The following is an 18556-nucleotide window of genomic DNA, read 5'->3' as shown; positions in this document are numbered from 1 at the left end:
GTACCTAAGGTAATACCAACACATAGGAGATGTCTGATAGATAGGTGTTATTAAGTGAATGAATGAAACAGAAGCCAAGCTCTGCATTCTAGCACCAGTTTGCCCATAAAGTAAATAATCTGGGATATTGCATACACAGTTCACCCTTCTGCATCTGCAAATTGAAAATATTTAGAGAAAAATTAAAATAATACAATAAAAGATAATACAAATAGAAAAACCAATACAATATGGCAAATATTGACATGGCATTTATATCATATTCAGTATTATAAATAATCTAGAAATTATATAAAGTATACTAGAGGATGTGTATAGGTTACATGCAAATACAGTCACCTCTTGGTATCTATGTAGGACTGGGTCCAGAACTCCTGTGCAGATACTAAAATGTATGAATGCACAAGACCCTGATATAAAATGACATAGCAGGACAGGCACGATGGCTCACACCTGTAATCCCAGCACTTTGGGAGGCCAAGGCGAGAGGATCATCTCAGGCCAGGAGTTCGAGACCATCCTGACCAACATGGTGAAACCCCATCTCTACTAAAAATACAAAACTTAGCTAGGCGTGGTGGTGCACACCTGTAGTCCCAGCTACTCAGGAGGCTGAGGCAGGAGTATTGCTTGAACCCAGGAGGCAGAGGTTGCAGTGAGCCAAGATCGTGCCACTGTACTCCAGACTGGACAAGAGAGCGAGACTCTGTCTCAAAAAAAAAAAAGGCACAGTATTTGCATATAACCTATGCACATCTTCCCATATTTTAAAATCATGTCTAGATTACTCATAATACCTAACACAATGCCTACAAATTACTTCATTTGTATGGATTCAACATAGTACTTGAAGTGCAGCAAATTTGTGTTTTTTGGAACTTTGTGAAATATTTTTTTCTGAATATTTTTTGATCCACAGTTGGTTGAATCCACAGATGAGGAACCCACAGATTTGAAGAGCTGACCATACTATGTCATTATATATAAGGGACTTGAGCACTCATGGCTTTTGATATCCAAGAGGGGGTCCTAGAACTAGTCCTCCATAAATACTGAGACATGACTGTAAATCTTTCTGGGCCCCAGTTTCATTATCAATAAAAAGGTGGTCCAGGAGACAGGGAGAAAAGGGAACTAATTTTTATGGATTTCTTGCTATGTGCAAGGCAATGAACTAGGCGTATTATTTACCTTAAAAGACTACTTTAGCAGGAGGGAGGGAGAAATATACATAGCAGTGAAGATATAGTTAAGGATCAGACACAGTTAAGTTCAGACTCTAGCTCTGCTGCTTACTGTGAACTTGGGCAAGTTTAATCTTTTAAACCTCCATTTCTTCAGCTATCAAGTGGTGATGATAAGTGTATCTACAGAAAAGTTTGTTATGAGGATTAAATTAGATGCTGCATGTAAGGTACATAGCCCATCAACATAGCCATCCTCATATCGTATTGCCTGTGTGTCTTCTCATTCCAGTGAAGAAGCAGAGGTTCCGAGAAGTTAAGCAACTTGCACAAGGTCACACAAAGCTTCTGTCTGCCTTGTTTTCCCCTCTGTGTATAGGACCCTCCAGGATAAATCCTTCTAGGATGGCCATGAGCATTTGCCATACAGCTTGTGTTCTCCCTTCAGGGTGAAATATTCAAAAGCCACCTTTTAACATTTTCGTACCTAGATATTTAGTGTCTAACATTAAATATCTAAGAAACAGTGCCAGTTTTCTCATGATTCTTCTTCTGTTTAATAAAGGTCATAATCTAAGTAATAAGAATACATGGATATAACTTTACCCCCAGGAGACACAAAGCTAATAACTTCTTTTGTTATTATTTGACTTTTCTTTGTTCAAAAAATCAAAATGCCAGTCAACACTCCTCTGTGACCAAATGTGGCCTGAGCTTCCCTGCCCCATGGAAGGAGCCACAGGCCACCTGGGCACTCAGTAAGCATTTGATCTGGGGGAAAAAAAGAAGAAGGAAATGATGACCAGCAGCTAGGGTTGTCCTTGGTGAAGAATGTGATGCATTTACATGTATAAGTTTTACAAAGAATATACGAGTAGGCAAGGGGAGGGTCGTTTGTGGTGGGATGTTATCATGGTTATGTGACCATTGGAACTGGAGTGGTCATGCCCTAAGTGTCCGAGAAGACCCCCCACACACACGTACCCAGAGCATGCACAGGTGGGTTTTATTTGTCATGCCCATAACCTGGAGGCATCTACAGGGTGTCAGGGAGCTGCTGCCTACAGAGCCCTTCTCACTACAAACATAACCTGCTAAAGTGGCTCAAAGCAGTTTGATCATGGGGAGAGAAACGCCAATCTAACCCATTTGCTGTTGATTTCTTAAGCAGATTCAGGTGCACAGGATGAAGCACAGCTTTTGCAGGAATGGTTTAAGCTGGTTCTGGAGAAGAATAAATTAATGCGATATGAGTCGGAGCTCCTAATCATGTAAGTAAGGCAACACAGATACCAGTGAGTCCTAAAAGCAAAGGGGCAAAGCGGGGTGGCTTACCCTCCTAGGCTGAAGTCTAGGGACTTTTTCTCCTTGTGCATACAGAATAGTGATTGAGGCAAATTGATATTTTATGTCTTGCATATCATGCTGGCATTAGTGCAAAGAATCTTTAGCTGTCTGTTCTCTCTGCAGAGTCCTGTGGCTAAAATACATTTTGGGTAATGGGTTTGGAGCTGAAGGTCATTTGGATAAGGCATTTTCAATCCATCTCTCTTCCCTGGGCCCATGTTAAAAGAGTGATCACACACCTGCAATGGGAAGGCTGTGTCTGGCCTCTGAGATAAATCTTGGGAAGGACTCAGTGACATATGCCTGACCACTTCCTGTGGCTTTAAGAGAATGAAGAACTAAGATCTGGCTGGCTGTCCTCTCTGAATGCAGTTGCAGCCTCGTTGGGAGATCAAAAAGTGGAGATGGATCTCACCACATTCTGAAAAAGCTGAAGGTCACTAAACCTGTCATCATTCTAGAGAGAAAAAAGTAACATGTAGTATAAATTTAAGTGTCACAAGTCGTGCTGGGTGCTTCCATTTATGCTGTATCATTTCATTCTTGCCCTAACCCCAGGAGGTAATTTTAAGGACTTTTGAAGGGGTGTAATAAATACTACCACTCTTCCCTGCCTGGGTTCTGAGCCAGGTAAGAAATAAGACAACCAAGTCAATAGATGGAACATCAAAATATTATCTTTATTACCAATAATGGCTGATATGATAATGGCTTGTACATGGCTAAGTATGACAGCCCAGATTGGCTTGCTACCTGTATTCGTTTCCTAGGCTGCAATAACAAATTACCACAGACCGGATGGCTTACAGCAGCAATTTATTCTCTCACTGTCTGGAAGCCAGAAGTTCAAAATCAAGGTGTTGGGAGAGCTGTGTTTCCTGCAGAAACACGAGGAAGGACCTAGAGAAGGACCTGTCCTAGCCCTTTCCACTTTTTCCAGCTCTGGGCTTTCCTGAGTTTGTGACTCTAGTCTCTGCCTCTGTCTTCACACAGCCTTCCCTGTGTGTCTGTGTCTTCTCTTCTGCTCTTATAAAGACATTTGGGTCATTGGGTTTAGGACCCACTGAGAAAATCCAGAATGTTCTTATCTTAAGGTCCTAAACTTAAATGCATCTGCAAAGACCCTTTACAAAAAAGGTCACATTCAGTTTCCATAGGTTAGGACGTGGACATGTCTTTTAGGGGGTCACCATTCAACCCACTACACTAACCAACCCCAGAAGTAGACATATACCTACCTAATCACAAAAGGTAGCAGACTCACCTGCTCCTTAGGGTCAAGGCTGTTATCCTAGACCAGTGGGGTTCATCCAGGGGCAATAACCTCAGAGGATATTTGGCAATGTCTGAAGACATTTTTGTTGTCATATCTAGGGGCAGGGATGCTACTGATATCCAGTGAACAGAGGCCAAGGATGCTACTAAACATCCTACAAAGTACAAGACAGTCCCTCCCAACAAAAAAGAATTATTTGGCCTAAAATGTCTAAAGTGTCAAGGTTGAGAAACCTTGCCCTAGAACTATGGCAAGGGTTATTGAGAACAAATGTTTGCTGAAGACTGACTGAGCCTGAGAGAGAAAGAGAGGAGTTAGTTGAGCTCACATAGTCTATTTTTCCCAAATGTACCTCCCCTGGGGTGAGAATGAGAAAGGGTAGGGTTGGGAGAGGTGGCCCAGAGTTACATTCATTGAGTTCCATTGACATGGAAGGTAATGCCAGGAATTGGGAAGAAGAGGGGTCATCTCTAGTGATGATTTGTTTCATTATAACCATTTTTTTTTTTTTTTTTTTTTTTTTTTTTGAGACAGAGTCTCGCTCTGTCACCCTGGCTGGAGTGCAGTGGCGCGATCTCAGCTCACTGCAGCCTCCACCTCCTGGTTTCAAGTGATTCTCCTGCCTCGGCCTCCCAAGTAGCTGGGACTATAGGTGCACACCACACCCAGCTAATTTTTGTATTTTTAGTAGAGACAGGGTTTTACCATATTGACCAGGCTGGTCTCGAACTCCTGACCTCAAGTGATCTGCCCGCCTTGGCCTCCCAAAGTGCTGGAATTATAGGCCTGAACCACCATACCCAGCCTTATTACAACTTTTTAAGTTGACGCATATAATGAGATTCAGGGCAACTAAGTAATTTGTCCACTCTACCTGACTACAAAGCCCTTTTTATATAGCTACAGTGTCTGCATTGAGGCCGGGTATAAATGATAAATTATAAAAATGTAAAAATTATTTTAAAAGTGTAAAAAATGTATCAAGCGCATCCTATGCACCAGGAACTATGCTGGGTTCTGTGGAAATAAAGATGGATAAGGTCATAGACTCTATCTTCTAGGATCTTGTAGTTTTGAGGGAAACAGATAGGCACATGCATAGCACGGTAGTAATAAGAAAACACAGAAGAGCTCCATGGTGATAGAAGGGTCTGCCTGAGAGTCAGGGAGGCACGGCTGCTGCCTGTGTCCCATAACTGCAGTTTCCCTGGTCAACGCGCTGTCGGAAGGACTTTCCTCTCCAAAGGAGGGTGAATAGGAAAACTTGGGCATGTGAACTAGACAAAGGCTGGTAGGAGCTCTGCTAAAGGATGGGTTTTAGTTTGGAGAAAGCCCTGAATGAGCATGGAGAAATGTCTTATTGGTATCTTGATTCAATGCTTTTGGGAACCAGATGCCAAGACACTTCAAAGAACAAGAGGTCTATTGGGGAAAATGCCTGTGAAGGGAGAGGGAGCAGAAGGAAGTGAGAAGTCTTCAGACTCCACAGCAGTTCTTATGCCTGTAAAAGGAGAGTGGGGAGGGAGAAGAATTGGGCAGGAGGAGCCCCAGATGTGGCGCAGGTCTAAGAAAGTCTTGGCTAGGTCAATGGGAACATCAGTGCAAAGACCGCCCATCGAGGAATTCCATGCAGGGCAGGAACAGGGCAACTGCAACACCTCCTCTGTGCTCGGTCTGCATGACATGGAAGTGGATCTTGCAGCAGTGAGCTCACTATGCTTCTCCCAGAAGTTCTCTTAAAGGAAGATCTGACTGGTCCATCTCCATTGACTACCACAGTGGGCCACAAGAAGTTCAGGGTTGATAACAAGAAGCAGGGACCTTGGCTCATGTAGTAGCAGATGTAGTAAAAATAACGCCAGTAACAGGGTATAACAAAGTGACCCCAGCACTCATAGGGGCGATGCATGATACACATGCAGATGGCAGGTAGAGGCTGGAAGAGAAGACCCCACCAGGTCAAACCCAGGGATCTAATCTCAGCCCTCACCCTCTTCAAGTCTCTGTTGCAGTGAACACCCTTGACCTTTCTCTTTTCTCACAAAACATCCCTTGCTTGTCTCTGTGATGGTGCATTTCTTGTTTTGTTCTTCCAACCTTTGGATGACTTCTTCCCTGGCTACCTTTTTGTTTGGCTTCTAAGTGTAGGTATTTCCAGGCTTCTGTCTTCAAACTTTCTTTCTCTATAGCCTTCCTTTTAGGGATCACACAACTTCAACTGTCACCTCTGACCACTGCCACATCTGTGTGTGGTCCTCAGTTCTCCTGAGAACTCCAGAGTGGCATTGGGGAGCGTCCACATTACCACATGGGCTAGCCTGTGGGGAGCTCACACACCCACGGTGATATCCATGGGGCATCCCCCAGCATGGAAAACGTAAGTTCCACCTTCACCGAGGACTCACTTCATTTCTTGACTTTGCTGCTCCTCTCAGTGGAAATGCTGAGGCCCCAGCACCCAAGCTTGTCTACCCCAAAGCATCACTGACTCCACCTCTCCTACAGCCAGCTGGAGAGTTGCTTGAGTTTTAAGGTCCTCACCCCACCCAAACAAAATATGTCACTTTTGTTTCCTCCATTTTGTTTTCTCATGTACCACAGTCAGAGACTTGGGCATCATTGGAGATAATGCTCTAAGTCAAGTTACTCCTAAAAGAGAGAAAAGCTTTTGATTGTCATTGCTTCTCCCCGGGCCTATGCTAGTCATTTCTTCACTATTCTCCTCATCCCCACCCCATCCCTAAAGGGTGGTCTGGATGGCCTTCCGAAGCCTACTGAAAGCACATTGCAGCCTTCAGCTGCTCCCCCTGGTCTCTTGAGTTCAGTGTATCTCAGCAGTCTTTCCAGGTACCTACAGAGATCCCAGCAGCAGCAGAACCTTCAGTTTAAAGACAGGCTAAGGCCGGGTGCAGTGGCTCATGCCTGTAATCCCAGCACTTTGGGAGGCAGAGGAGGGCAGATCACCTGAGGTCAGGAGTTTGAGACCAGCCTGGACAACAGGGTGAAACCCTGTCTCTACTAAAAAGACAAAAATTAGCTGGGTGACAGATGCCTGTAATCCCAGCTACTCGGGAGGCTGAGGCAGGAGAATCGCTTAAACCTGGAAGATGGAGGTTGCAGTGAGCCAATATTGTACCATTGCACTCCAGCCTGGGTGAAAAAAGCAAACTCCATCTCAAAAAAAAAAAAAAATTAGCCAGGCATGGTGGTGCATGCCTGTAATCCCAGCTACTTGAGAAGCTGAGACAGGAGAATCACTTGAACCCAGGAGGCGAAGGTTGCAGTGAGCTGGCGCCACTGCACTCCAGCCCAGATGACAGAGTAAGACTCGGTCTCAAAAAAATAATTGTAATAAAAAATAAAGATAGGCTAAAACTCCAGTTTTAATAAGGAAAAAAGAATGTTGTAGCTACTCTCAATGGGCTTATTCATCAATGTTTCCTCACAAATCTATAGTGTTTATAAAGTTTAACATTTTATCACCCAGGGCCCAGGAACTAGAATTAGAAGATCATCAAAGCAGACTGGAGCAGAAACTGAGAGAGAAAATGCTCAAGGAGGGTAAGTATGCTGATGTCTTGGGTCCTCGTTCAGAACTTTCAACCTGAAAGGCTCTTGAGCAAGAGTGTGCCACAAATCCCAGAGTGGGGTGCTCTTCCTGCCTGCCAGCCTGCGAGTCAAAGGAAAGTGCAAAGCCAGCCTGCCTCCCACCAGCAGTACCACAAGCCCCATTTAGCCTCATTCACTTGGGCTGTGAGGGCAGTGCTTTCCCCCATCACATGTGGCAGTAGGAACAAAGTCCTGTGTGCACTTATTCATTCACATATCCACCCATTCATTTAACACACATTTACTAGGAACTGTGGGCCTGGTTTATGATGAAGAGAAAGCCCTGCCCTCTAGGAGTTTGTGGTCTCACTGGGGAGACTAACACCCCCAGTCCAGTAATGCTAGTTCAGTGAGATGAAGGCCACAACAGAAGGGCTTTGGGATCACAGAGAAAGGCGGGTCTAGTGCTGCCAGGCACTAGAGCTGGTAAAGGAAACATTCCCTCCCAGCGTGGGCAGGGCCAGGGCATCCCACATGAGAAAATGATTCCACCAGGAAGGAGGGAGAGTGAAGATAAACCCAACTGACATCATACACTGCTGTATGCAGTTATTAGTTCCCGTCAGAAAGGCATATTCACTGTTTTGTGCCTGTGTGTTTGCAGTGCCAGATCTACACATGACTTTCCTATATTCAGACCTAGATCTAAAGAACAACTTAAAGAATGTCTATACTTCATGGATATCATACTGCACCTACCTTATGAGGTTGCCCAGTATAGGGCAAGTACTGAGCAAATATTAGGCATCATTATCCTGATTTTTGTTTACGTATTTTTGTGCCCAGTTTTACAAATTAGAAAACCAAGTCTCCGAGAATTTAAATAACATGCTCAAGGTGAATGGTAGGGCTAAGATTTAGGAATAGATCACAGGTCAGGGTCTCCTGTTCTTTCCCATATGGCAGTGATTTGCAGGCTGTTTCTTTTTAGCAACAGGACTCTAACAAAATCCTCATGCAGCAGCACTGTACAGACTAAAGTGGTATAAATCATTTTTTATATGTCAGAGGGGCTTAGATGGGTCCATCCACGACAAGCCTAAACTGAGAGAGGATTTTTTATTTTAATTTTTCTGTGCTGTTTATTAAATGAGTAGTAATCCTGGACTTAATAAACCATAGAGTCTAACTGATATCTAACTTGTATATCAGATTTGAAAAGTTTAATTTGTTCTGTTTCAGGATACTAAATAAATACCACCAAAGACTATTTGCCACCTTTGATTCTTTTTAAAAAAATTCTTACTAAGGAGTGAAGGTCATATGTTTTCCTCACCCCTCTCAGATGTATCCAAAAAATGTAGTTTCTTTATTCTGTCTGTACCTGAGCTCATCTTCCGCCTACGCATCCTCCCGCTAATTAGCGAGGGAAAAAAATAGGAACTCTTTATCCCTCCATGGTAAACTTAATCTGATGCAATAACTTAAACAGTCCTTGTAGGAGATGCTCGGTCTCTTTGGGATGAAAATGTGCAGTCTTGAAGATGCCACCCCTCCCTTCTGCGTCTCTCCCCAGGGTGCCTGGCAGGTAATGGGAAGAGGCAGGTCTGTGTGACCTTGTGGCATTAGGACTTTGTGTGGAGTGCTCTGCTTAGTGAGTTCACACATGGCATCCCCCATCATTGGGCTGCAACTCTCTCTGTGGCATCTGCAGCTGAGGTGTATGCTGGTCTCATCCGTAGCCTGCCCACTCTCTCAGCATGCCTGGGTGCCTACAGGCATTCCTGGCTCACCCAGCCTCACTTCAGCACATCTCCCATTCAGTGCGGCCAGACAGTTTCTCCTGTAGGGTCACTTTCCCCCATGGGGGAGCCCTGTGGCAGGTCCACCAGCCAGCTGTCTTTGGTATCAGTGGGGCAAGTGTACCCTTCTAGGCTCCACCATGCCACATACAGCACACCAAGATCTGGGGGGCCACACTCAGACCCTTCTTCTCTGCCCAACCATGAAGTACTGTCCTATGTTTATACATAGGGGTGCCCTTTAAGCTGGCTTCTTTCCAGAATTCTGAACAAGGGCAGGGCAAGAGTCCTGTGCCCATCCATCTCCCACTCCCACTGTTCCCATCAAATGAGATATGACATTTCCTGCCCCCTGTGGGGCTTCCAAGGCCCAGAATGGAGAGACCAAGCCTGGGGCTCTAATCCTCTGCCCCTCCTGCTTCTCTCTTCTCTCTGCTTAAAACTTGAGGTGCAAAGGGGTGGTGTTTCTTTGTCTCCCTTTCATCAGACCTACCCGCTCCCTGGCCCAGACCTCAGAGCTAAGCCTGATGAGGGACAGTGACACCCTCTCTTCTCTGGGATAAGGCTCCTCATCCAGTCCTCCATGGGTTAGACAGAGGGCTCTAGGAATTTAGAAAGACTTCTCCTAAGGCAATCATCTGCTTGACAAGACTTAAATCTGGCTTCAGAATCCTGTGTTCTGTGGCCAAAGCTCATTACTACTTGTTTCCTACTCTCTCTTTTCATTTTCTAACAATCCTATCTCCCCCAGGCAACTGAATGCCTCAGGCCAATTATCAAGAAGGTCAGGTACTCGAGAAGACAAAGGGAAAAGCAAAGTCAGTGTGGAAACACCTTTCTATCAGACAGTTGTAGCCTCATTTTGCTTCCCTGTGGTCCCTACACGAAAGGCTACAGTTTGTCATTAACTAAACATGAAAAAGATTCTGGCTGGGCGCTGTGGCTCACGCCTGTAATCCCAGCACTTTGGGAGGCTTAGGTGGGCTGCTCACAAGGTCAGGAGTTCAAGACCAGCCTGGCCAACATGGTGAAACACTGTCTCTACTAAAAATACAAAAAATTGACCAGGCGTGGTGGGAGGCGCCTGTAATCCCAGCTACTCAGGAGGCTGAGGCAGGAGAATCTGGGAGGTGGAGGTTGCAGTGAAGAGGCTGAGGCAGGAGAATCTGGGAGCTGGAGGTTGCAGTGACCTGAGACCACACCACTGCTCTCCAGCCTGGGCAACAGAGTGAGACTCCATCTCAAAAAAAAGAAAAAAAAAAAATTCTGGTCATTGAAAGAGTAGCCACTGGTGCAGCTGGTTTACTTAGAAACTTCTCACAGATTTCTTTGCTGTGGCTCAGATATGTTTATGGGAACCACCTTTTTGTTGTTTTGTTAGTTTCTCTTTGGGGCAGAGGGAAGGTTGGGGGACTTGATAGGGTTTGGCTGGTATTAAATTCTTTTTGTTACAAAGGGGTTTTCCCTGTCACTTTGTACATATCTTCAAGATGAAAACTGAGTGAACTGCTTCACCGCACCCACCTTTCTCATCTCTTGCTTTAAGGGCAGTTCCTTGGTGTTAAATTCATTTCCTTGTTTTCTCCATTAAAATTAAAGGCAGAACAAGTCCATAACAATTGAGAATGTCCATGCCAAGAACTCTCCCGGGGCCCAATCTTCCCTGAGCCCAATGTTGTTTTTCCTTTTTTTCTTTAGAGAGCCAGAAAGATGAGAAGGATCTAAATGAAGAGCAAGAAATATTCACCGAGCTGATGCAAGTGATTGAGCAAAGGAATAAACTCGTCGATTCCTTAGAGGAACAACGCGTCAGAGAAAAAGCCGAGGACCAGCACTTTGAAAGCTTCGTATTCTCCAGAGGCTGTCAGCTGAGCAGGACTTGAGGAGGCCCGTAGTCCCTCTCCCTGGCTGCACATTGGGACCAGATCAGGCCAAGTTCACCACACACCCTCGTGGGTCCTTCTGCAGGATTTATCACCCCTGGAACTTAAGTTATACCCTACTGCATTTTTTAAAATTAAAATTCTCTTGCACGCATGGCAGCTTCCCAAGGTCCTTCCAGAGATTATAATGAAGAAAACCCAAAAACTCTTTGGCAATTGGCAGTCAACTTCAGCCAGGCTCTCAGACTGGAGGTGTTGTTGGCAGATGACCAGCATTGTTTTCCCTAGAAAGTGACACAAAGACTTGACTTTCCTGCTGCTTTTATCATTTTCCTTCCCAATTCATTGAGTTACATACTTTAAGATTTTTGAGAAGCTGCCTTTTCATTAATATATCCATATTTGCCTTTTTTGTATGGATGACCGGTTTCCAAATGTCAGAAAGAAGCAGCCGCAGTTTAAAGATTAGGTTAATATTTAAATTGTGTTTCCAGAGAAAGAGGAGAAACCTTGAGATTACTGATTACATAAAGCAAATAACTCATATGGCAGGTGTTAATTCAATCCAGGGTGAATTTCATTTACCAGGTGCATTTATAAGCCTTAATATAATATACATAAGCAACGAGAGCTTAATAGAACATTTGAGCCTTAATTTTATTTTAAGAAGAAAAGAAAAAAGGAAATAAAACTTTAACTTTATACCAGTGGGATTGTTAGTGTTCACCAAACACTGCTGGCTTAGAAAAGCTTTTTGTCCCCATGCTATGCTTTTTATGGACCCTGGAAAATAACGAAAAGCATTTTCAGAAAGAGAATGATGTTAAAGTACTTTTTAAGTAAGTGTTGATGACAGAAAAAAAAAAAAAAAGGGAATTTCTTTTATTTGTTGATAAAATATTGATTGATGATATTGGTGCTGCTACCGAAACTGAGCACACTAGGGTACAAGAGAAGGAATGCTTCTTGCTGCTGGTCTTCTTAGACTCACAGAGAGAAGTATCTCTCCCTCTCCCCAGGAACTCTACAGAGCAAGGACAAAACCACTTCTGACTTAGAGGGAGGGCTGAATGCAGTAACCCTATTACCAAATCCCAAACTGGGTCATGGATTTTTTTAATGACATTTCAGTTTGAAAAGAAAGCTGGAAGATGGAGTTTGTCTGCTGACATGTTGGAATTCCTGGGGCATTATGACAGTTCCCATGGGGGCCAAAGAAGAGAAGATTTAATATGGTGATGTGTTGTCATAAAACATTTGATTGTTTTTGCTCAATGGGATTCTTTGAAGATTTAGTCTATTATTGATAAGAGAAACACTACAGAACTCTTGGTTGTATATTTGGCTGCCTTCATTTCGGCAAGTGTTTAAATGTGTCTTTAGACAAAAGGTGCTCTTCAACAGTTGGCTCTGACTGGAGACCAGATTTCTCTCAAATCGATCCATGAACCACTTCTGTCAGAGACGCTCTCTGCGCACACCAATGTGGCCAGCTGACAAGCCAGAAATTAGATGTATAACTGAATTTCCTCTGAGTTAGCCAATGCTTTGGGTTACATTTAAGTACATCCTTTCTGTGTTATACCAAGTTCCAAAGGCTGCAGTTCTTTTTCCTTTTCTTTCCTTCCTTCCCTTTTTTTTTTTTTTTTTTTAAATAAGAATCAGGTCTTCCAGTGCCTGAATTATATTATTAGGCAATATGAGGAGGCACCTACCTACTACCTACCTACCTACCTATGAAAACTGTACCACTTCTGGATATTTATCTATTTTTATTTATTTGTGTATTGGTGATAATTGATAATATCATTTCCTCATAATTCAGGTTTCCAGGTGTTATAATTTGGAGAAGACCTATTAGCACTAAGAAATTGGTACATAAGCTATTTAATATACAAATAACCCAGATGTTTGGGGCAGTGAGTTGTATAGTATTAAAGATTTCAGCTATCAGGCATTTAAAGGTAAGATTATAGATGCACAGGAATATCAACTCATTATAAGAAAAAGATTTATAATTTCAGTTTTCATTCTAGAATATGCAGAAATATTCAGACCTCAGGCTTTTCTGTCAGTTGCATAAAAGTGCATCCTTTGATGCTTGCATACATTTAACAGATGATGTTCAAAGTGTGTCATATTTGAGTTGTTATTGTGCAAGAGAATTAATTGCCACTTATTTTAATTTGTTATATTTCCATCCTAAAGAATGAGTCTCCCAAGAGGGCCAACAGAGAAGGTGGTTTGGTCCCTAGTATTCTGTTAATAGATGAGAGAAGCAATTTGTTCACTTTCTTTCACAGGCTGTGCTCTGTGGTTTATGGCTCAGTTTTATCTGGCCAAGTTAAAACATAAACTTGATCCTTAACAGTTTTCTACATACACTGGTCTTTCTGTTTTACTAGTACATAAAAACCATTTCAACATTTCCAATGGACACAAATATTGTGTCTGTTGAACTATCTAAAGTGATTCCATTCCTTATTTGCAAGAGAGAGCGTTCTAAGACTCTCAAAGTGTAAAATACTGTACATTTTGAAGACAGTTTATTTGTATGCAATATGAGTAGGATTATGATGAAAATGCACAGAGTCTGCACTGCCCCATAAAAGGGCACTAGTGAATGTGATCAAGGCCAAACTATATAGGACTCCAAATGGGACAGAAAGCCCAGGCTCAGATCATATTTCACAGTCAGTCTCCCACAGTTTCTCAGTTAAATCAAAGTGTTTATGATAGTTATAAGGTCAGAATTGTACCTAAGTTGGACATTTCTTAAGCTTGCTGTCCCAAACCATTGATTTATTGGTCTATTTATTTAACATCCTCTGAATGCCCATGGGGTTCTGCAGCCCTGTGCCAGATGCTGAGATACAGAAAGAATATTAGTCCTTAACTCCACCTCCAAATAAATACAAAGATCAAGAAATAGGTACCATCCCCAAATACAAAGATGAAAAATCTTTTTTTATTATAAGCATCAACCTATTCTACTCACGTTTGTCTCAAGCATAAAGAATATCCCCCACTATCACAGTGCTTCTTTGGCAATAAAAATAAGTTTGTATTTCTAAAACTGAAAAATAATATCAGGTTGTACTGTTTCATTTAAACCTTGACTTTGGCAGTGCTAGGCTGCTTGGAATCAATCAATGCCAAGATGCACCATGTTAGTTGCAACTGAGAAAGGAAGTGGCAGGTGTTTCCAGCCCTGATGAGCTGCAATGAAATTGATGTTTTCTGCATTCTGGAGGCAAATGACAATTCAGCAGTGTCTCTCTTCCCAGGAAGCAGATTTACAGGCTTTTCCTTCCAAACTGAAAATGGCAGCATGCCCCACCCAGGTGGCTGATCAGAGAACTACCCCAGTAGGGCAGAGGTGGCAGGGGGCAGCCGGGGCCGCCACATGAACAGAGAGCGGCAGTCATTGGATGTGGTGAGCTCAAATGTAGGAGTTTATTGTAATAAGAAAGTTCACATACAGGGGAAAGTGTACGATTTCATCTACTGTTTATCTTCTAACCTCACTGCTGAGTAGCTTGTAAAAGATTAATTTGCTCCAACAATTGGGAACTATTCATGTGGATGGAAATGTGTTATTTGTGCACTGCTATAGATACTGAAATGAACCAAAAATAAATGGTTTTGTGTCTCAGAAATCAAAACATTTTCATGTGGGCTTGGTTTGGCACCTCTGAGGGCAGCATCCATTTCGTTTATTTCTTCTCAGTGAAAGAGCCTGGGCAAGGCTTTGATTTTGTGTGGGAGTCTGTTAATTAACCCAGGAGATTTTATTACCACAGGGCATCTGGAAGGACTTACCTGACCAGCAGATTGGATTTGAATGGGAGGAGGAGCGAAGAAGGCTCACCTCAGGTGTATTCCTTCAACAAAGAAAGCTGTTTTCAAGGCTGGGGAAGGGGAGGGATGAGGCTTATGGTAGCCCCAGGCTCCCCCTTTCTCTCACCTTTCTCTCACCTGGTTTTGCATTTAATTCACTCAACAGGAATGTTTCCTTCTGCGCAGAACTAGCCTCTTCCTTCAAGTCACACTCTTTTAGTTTGTTCGTTTTACCTCCTTTCTTAACCCCAGAACATGCGTATTCTTAAACTATGAGTGCAGGATACACCAGAATTGCCACATCACAGTAATCAACCCGTCAGTCCCAGGAGCTCCCATCATTCCACATGAAGGTGCCCCCTTTGTTTGAAAGCTTTTGTCTGCTGATCAAATATTTGAAATGATTTATTTTTCTATTGAACATCAACAGCAAATACACATAACTGCAGATGAGAGCTCCTGTTTTACCAGCACTAATGTGTGCAGTGAAGAGCTCCAAGCAACAGCTACCTCTGATGGCGCTTTGCAAGTTTTCCTTGGGGCTCAGCTGACCTCCTTATGCTCCCAGAGCTGCAGACTCTCAGCCACTGCTGCAACTCACCGTCTCTGAGCCTTCAGGGCACACTTGGTAATTTCATGCTCTCTCCCTCTCCCAGTTCACTTAGAAATAAAAGAAAGCAAAACCAAACATCACAGTGCCCTTCGCCCAGCCCTTCTGACCTGGATAATGGTAACAGCTACTGTGAACTCAGCTCTTCTCACCTACCAGGTGAACTAGGCCAGGAAACTCACTCCTCAGAACTCTGCTACCTCTCTGATTTCGTCTGACTCACTAGAGTGCTCATGGAATCTCTTTGGGGACCATCTCTTTGGACTGCCCTCTGCTGACTGGATGTCCAGCCCCTTGCACAGCTCTTTGGCCAATTCTTCAAGTATACCCTTTAGTGTTTCCAGCAGACAACATCTGGCCTTGGTGATTTGGTTCCATTTCATTGTTAGATATAATACTTCCAACCTTCCTCCCTAAAAGGAAACATCAAACGTCTGAATAGCTATAACATCTCCCTCAAAAAAGATGGAAGCGGAGTGTCTCACTCCTCCAGATCACACTGACCTAGGAAAGAATTAGGGAGAGGAAAATCAAGACCGTGGGTATCATCTCAGTGGCCTGGGACATGGACCACACACCAGTATAATCACTGGGGCCCCAGGTATTCCCTCTTGCCTGGCTGGGTCTGCAGTGGCTCATACCTATTGCTTTCTGCCCTTAAAAGCGTTGCTGTGCTCTTGTTTACCTGTGTGTTCTTCATTCCTCTGTGAGATTACCCAAGGAGGAACTACTGATTTTAGGGCTTCACTTCTGCAGCTGGCCCTCAGCTATCATGCTCAGGTGAGAAAATCTCTCCACAACTGTCTATAGTTCATTATTACTCCTGAAGGGTAGGTGAGCAGGTCATCTGTCTCAAAGAACTTTGGACTCATTCCCCCCTGGCTGAATCAGAGACTATTTGAGTGGCATGATCCTGTGTGATTCTCAAAAACAGCCCTGCCCTCACTCCACCATGTTGCCAACTAAGGCTGAGGTTGTCCAACTTCCTCCTGTCCTGTGACTTCCCTGCCCTGCAAGAGAAGTCCTATTCTCGCACTCCATCCCTGCCACCTGGACAGCCTTCACCCAGGCAGGTAGAACTCCTGGAGGACATGCTCACCAGCAGGCTGACCTTCAAAGGCCACCACTAATATCCCAGAGTTCCCAAGGGGGACATGCAGTGAGGCTTGTCCCTTAAGACCCCCACTCCACAGGCATTTCATTTCTCACAAATTCCTGTCATCCTAAGAGCACACCTTGCTTGCAGTGATCAAAGAGATCCCCAAGAGGCTCTGGCTGGCTTCTCTCTTCCCCATCCTGCTTTGCTGTGGTCAGATAACTCTGATTATTGATTGGGACCCAGAGCTTTTGTAAAACCCTCATCTTGGTCTGCAGGGGGTGCCATTTTGTCCCTTAGATGGTGTATGGTCCACGTCCCAGGCCATTGAGATGACACCGAGTTCTTGATTTTCCTCTCCCTGATCCTTTCCAAGGTCAGTGTGATCTGGAAGAGTGAGAGACTCCTAGGGCTGCTGTCACAAAGTACAGCAGGTTTAAAACGGTAGAAATTTATTATCCCCCAGTCCTGGAGACTAGAAATCCAAAGTTAAGGTGTCTGCTGAGCCATGTTCCCTCTGAGACTCTAGGGGAGGATTCTTCGTCTCCTCCTCCACATTCTGGAAGTCCCAGACATCCCTTGGCTTGTGGCTGCATCACTCCAATGGCCATCTTCTTCCTGTATCTTTGCATCACATTCCCTCTGTGCATGTCTGTGTCCATATTTTCCTCTTCCCGTAAAGATACAAGTCTCATTGGATTAGGTGCCCACCATATTCCAGTATGACCTAAATACAACTTTTAACAACTAATGACATTGGCAATGACCCTACTTCCAGGATCCCATTCTGAAGCACTGGGTGTTAGAGCTTCAACATATCTTTTTTAGAGGACACAATTCAACCTACAACAGATGGCCTTCACATTTAGGAAGAATATCTTTTCCTAGTGAAAGTCACTTTGGGCTTGAATTTTGCCTTAATTTGCTTTGATATGATTGGTTTACCTCTATCCTGGGTTTTTAAGCTATTCAATAAAAAGCAACCCAGTAAAATAAATAGATAACAGAATACAAAAGAAAAGCTTCCTTCTATATGACAGATATAGACCACATGTAATTTATGAAATCTGAATGGAGCACCTAGACTCCAATTTTCTTTCCATTATCTTGGTACTTATAGTTACTCTTTTATTATTCCTTTAATGGTTACCCTAGAGATTACAACATAATCTTGGATTTATCAGAGTCCAGTAGAAATTGCTACTTTTACTTCTTCCCAGACAATGCCTGGATCTTAAAACACTTAACTCCATGTATTTGCTTCCCGATTTGAATGCTTCTGCTCTTGTGTATTTTAATTTGATTTATATTTTTAAATCCTGTATTATTTCTGTTGTTTTGTATAGTGAATAGGCTTTTAGGCTTACCCATATACTTACTCTCACTTGGGATGATGTTCCTTCTGCCATTCACTTCAGTATTTCCTCTTGTTTGGATCAACTATTAATATTTTTTTCTCAGTTTTTTTTTAACTGAAAATATTTTTATGATCTCCTTGTCTACTAGAGTAGGCTCTTCCGGGTTTGTTCATTTGTTTTTTAGAAACAGAGTCTTGCTCTGTTGCCCAGGTGCTCAGTGGTGTGATCATAGCTCACTGCAGCCTCGAGCCCCTGGGTTCAAGAGGTTCTCCCACCTCAGCCTTGGAGTAGGTGGGACTACAGGCATGCGCTCCTACACCTGGCTAACTTTTTTTCTTTTTTTTCTGTTAGAGAAGGTCAGGGGTGGTCTTGGTATGTTGACAGGCTGGTCTTGAACTCCTGATCTCAAGTGATCCTCCCACCTTGGCCTCCCAAAGTGCAGGGATTACAAGCATGGGCCATTGCACCCGGAGAGTGGACTCTTTTGGAGGGCTTGCTGGGGGTTCACCCATTTGGGTGGCGCCTGAACGTTTTTCTACTTGTCCTTGTTAGGTTGGCACAACTTCTCCCCCTCTCTGACTGCTTCATCTGAAATTAACAGATGTCCCTAA

At 43.5% G+C, this 18556-nt stretch overlaps 1 protein-coding gene across 1 annotated transcript in view; it reads left to right on the top strand.

The window, feature by feature from the left end:
- Positions 1-14706, top strand: part of MICAL2 (microtubule associated monooxygenase, calponin and LIM domain containing 2) — a 251221-nt gene extending 236515 nt beyond the window's left edge. Inside the window, exons 35-37 of the mRNA XM_050757393.1 lie at positions 2356-2455; positions 7295-7368; positions 10857-14706. Of these exons, the coding sequence (XP_050613350.1) occupies positions 2356-2455; positions 7295-7368; positions 10857-11041 (359 nt within the window). The 3' untranslated portion in view covers positions 11042-14706. The remainder of the gene's footprint in view (positions 1-2355; positions 2456-7294; positions 7369-10856) is intronic.
- The last annotated feature ends 3850 nt before the right edge of the window (positions 14707-18556 follow it).

Source organism: Macaca thibetana, chromosome 14 (assembly GCF_024542745.1).
Source record: "Macaca thibetana thibetana isolate TM-01 chromosome 14, ASM2454274v1, whole genome shotgun sequence".
Classification (NCBI taxonomy): domain Eukaryota; kingdom Metazoa; phylum Chordata; class Mammalia; order Primates; family Cercopithecidae; genus Macaca; species Macaca thibetana.
Note: the sequence above shows the minus strand (reverse complement) of the source record. Positions and strands in the feature narration are given on the sequence as shown.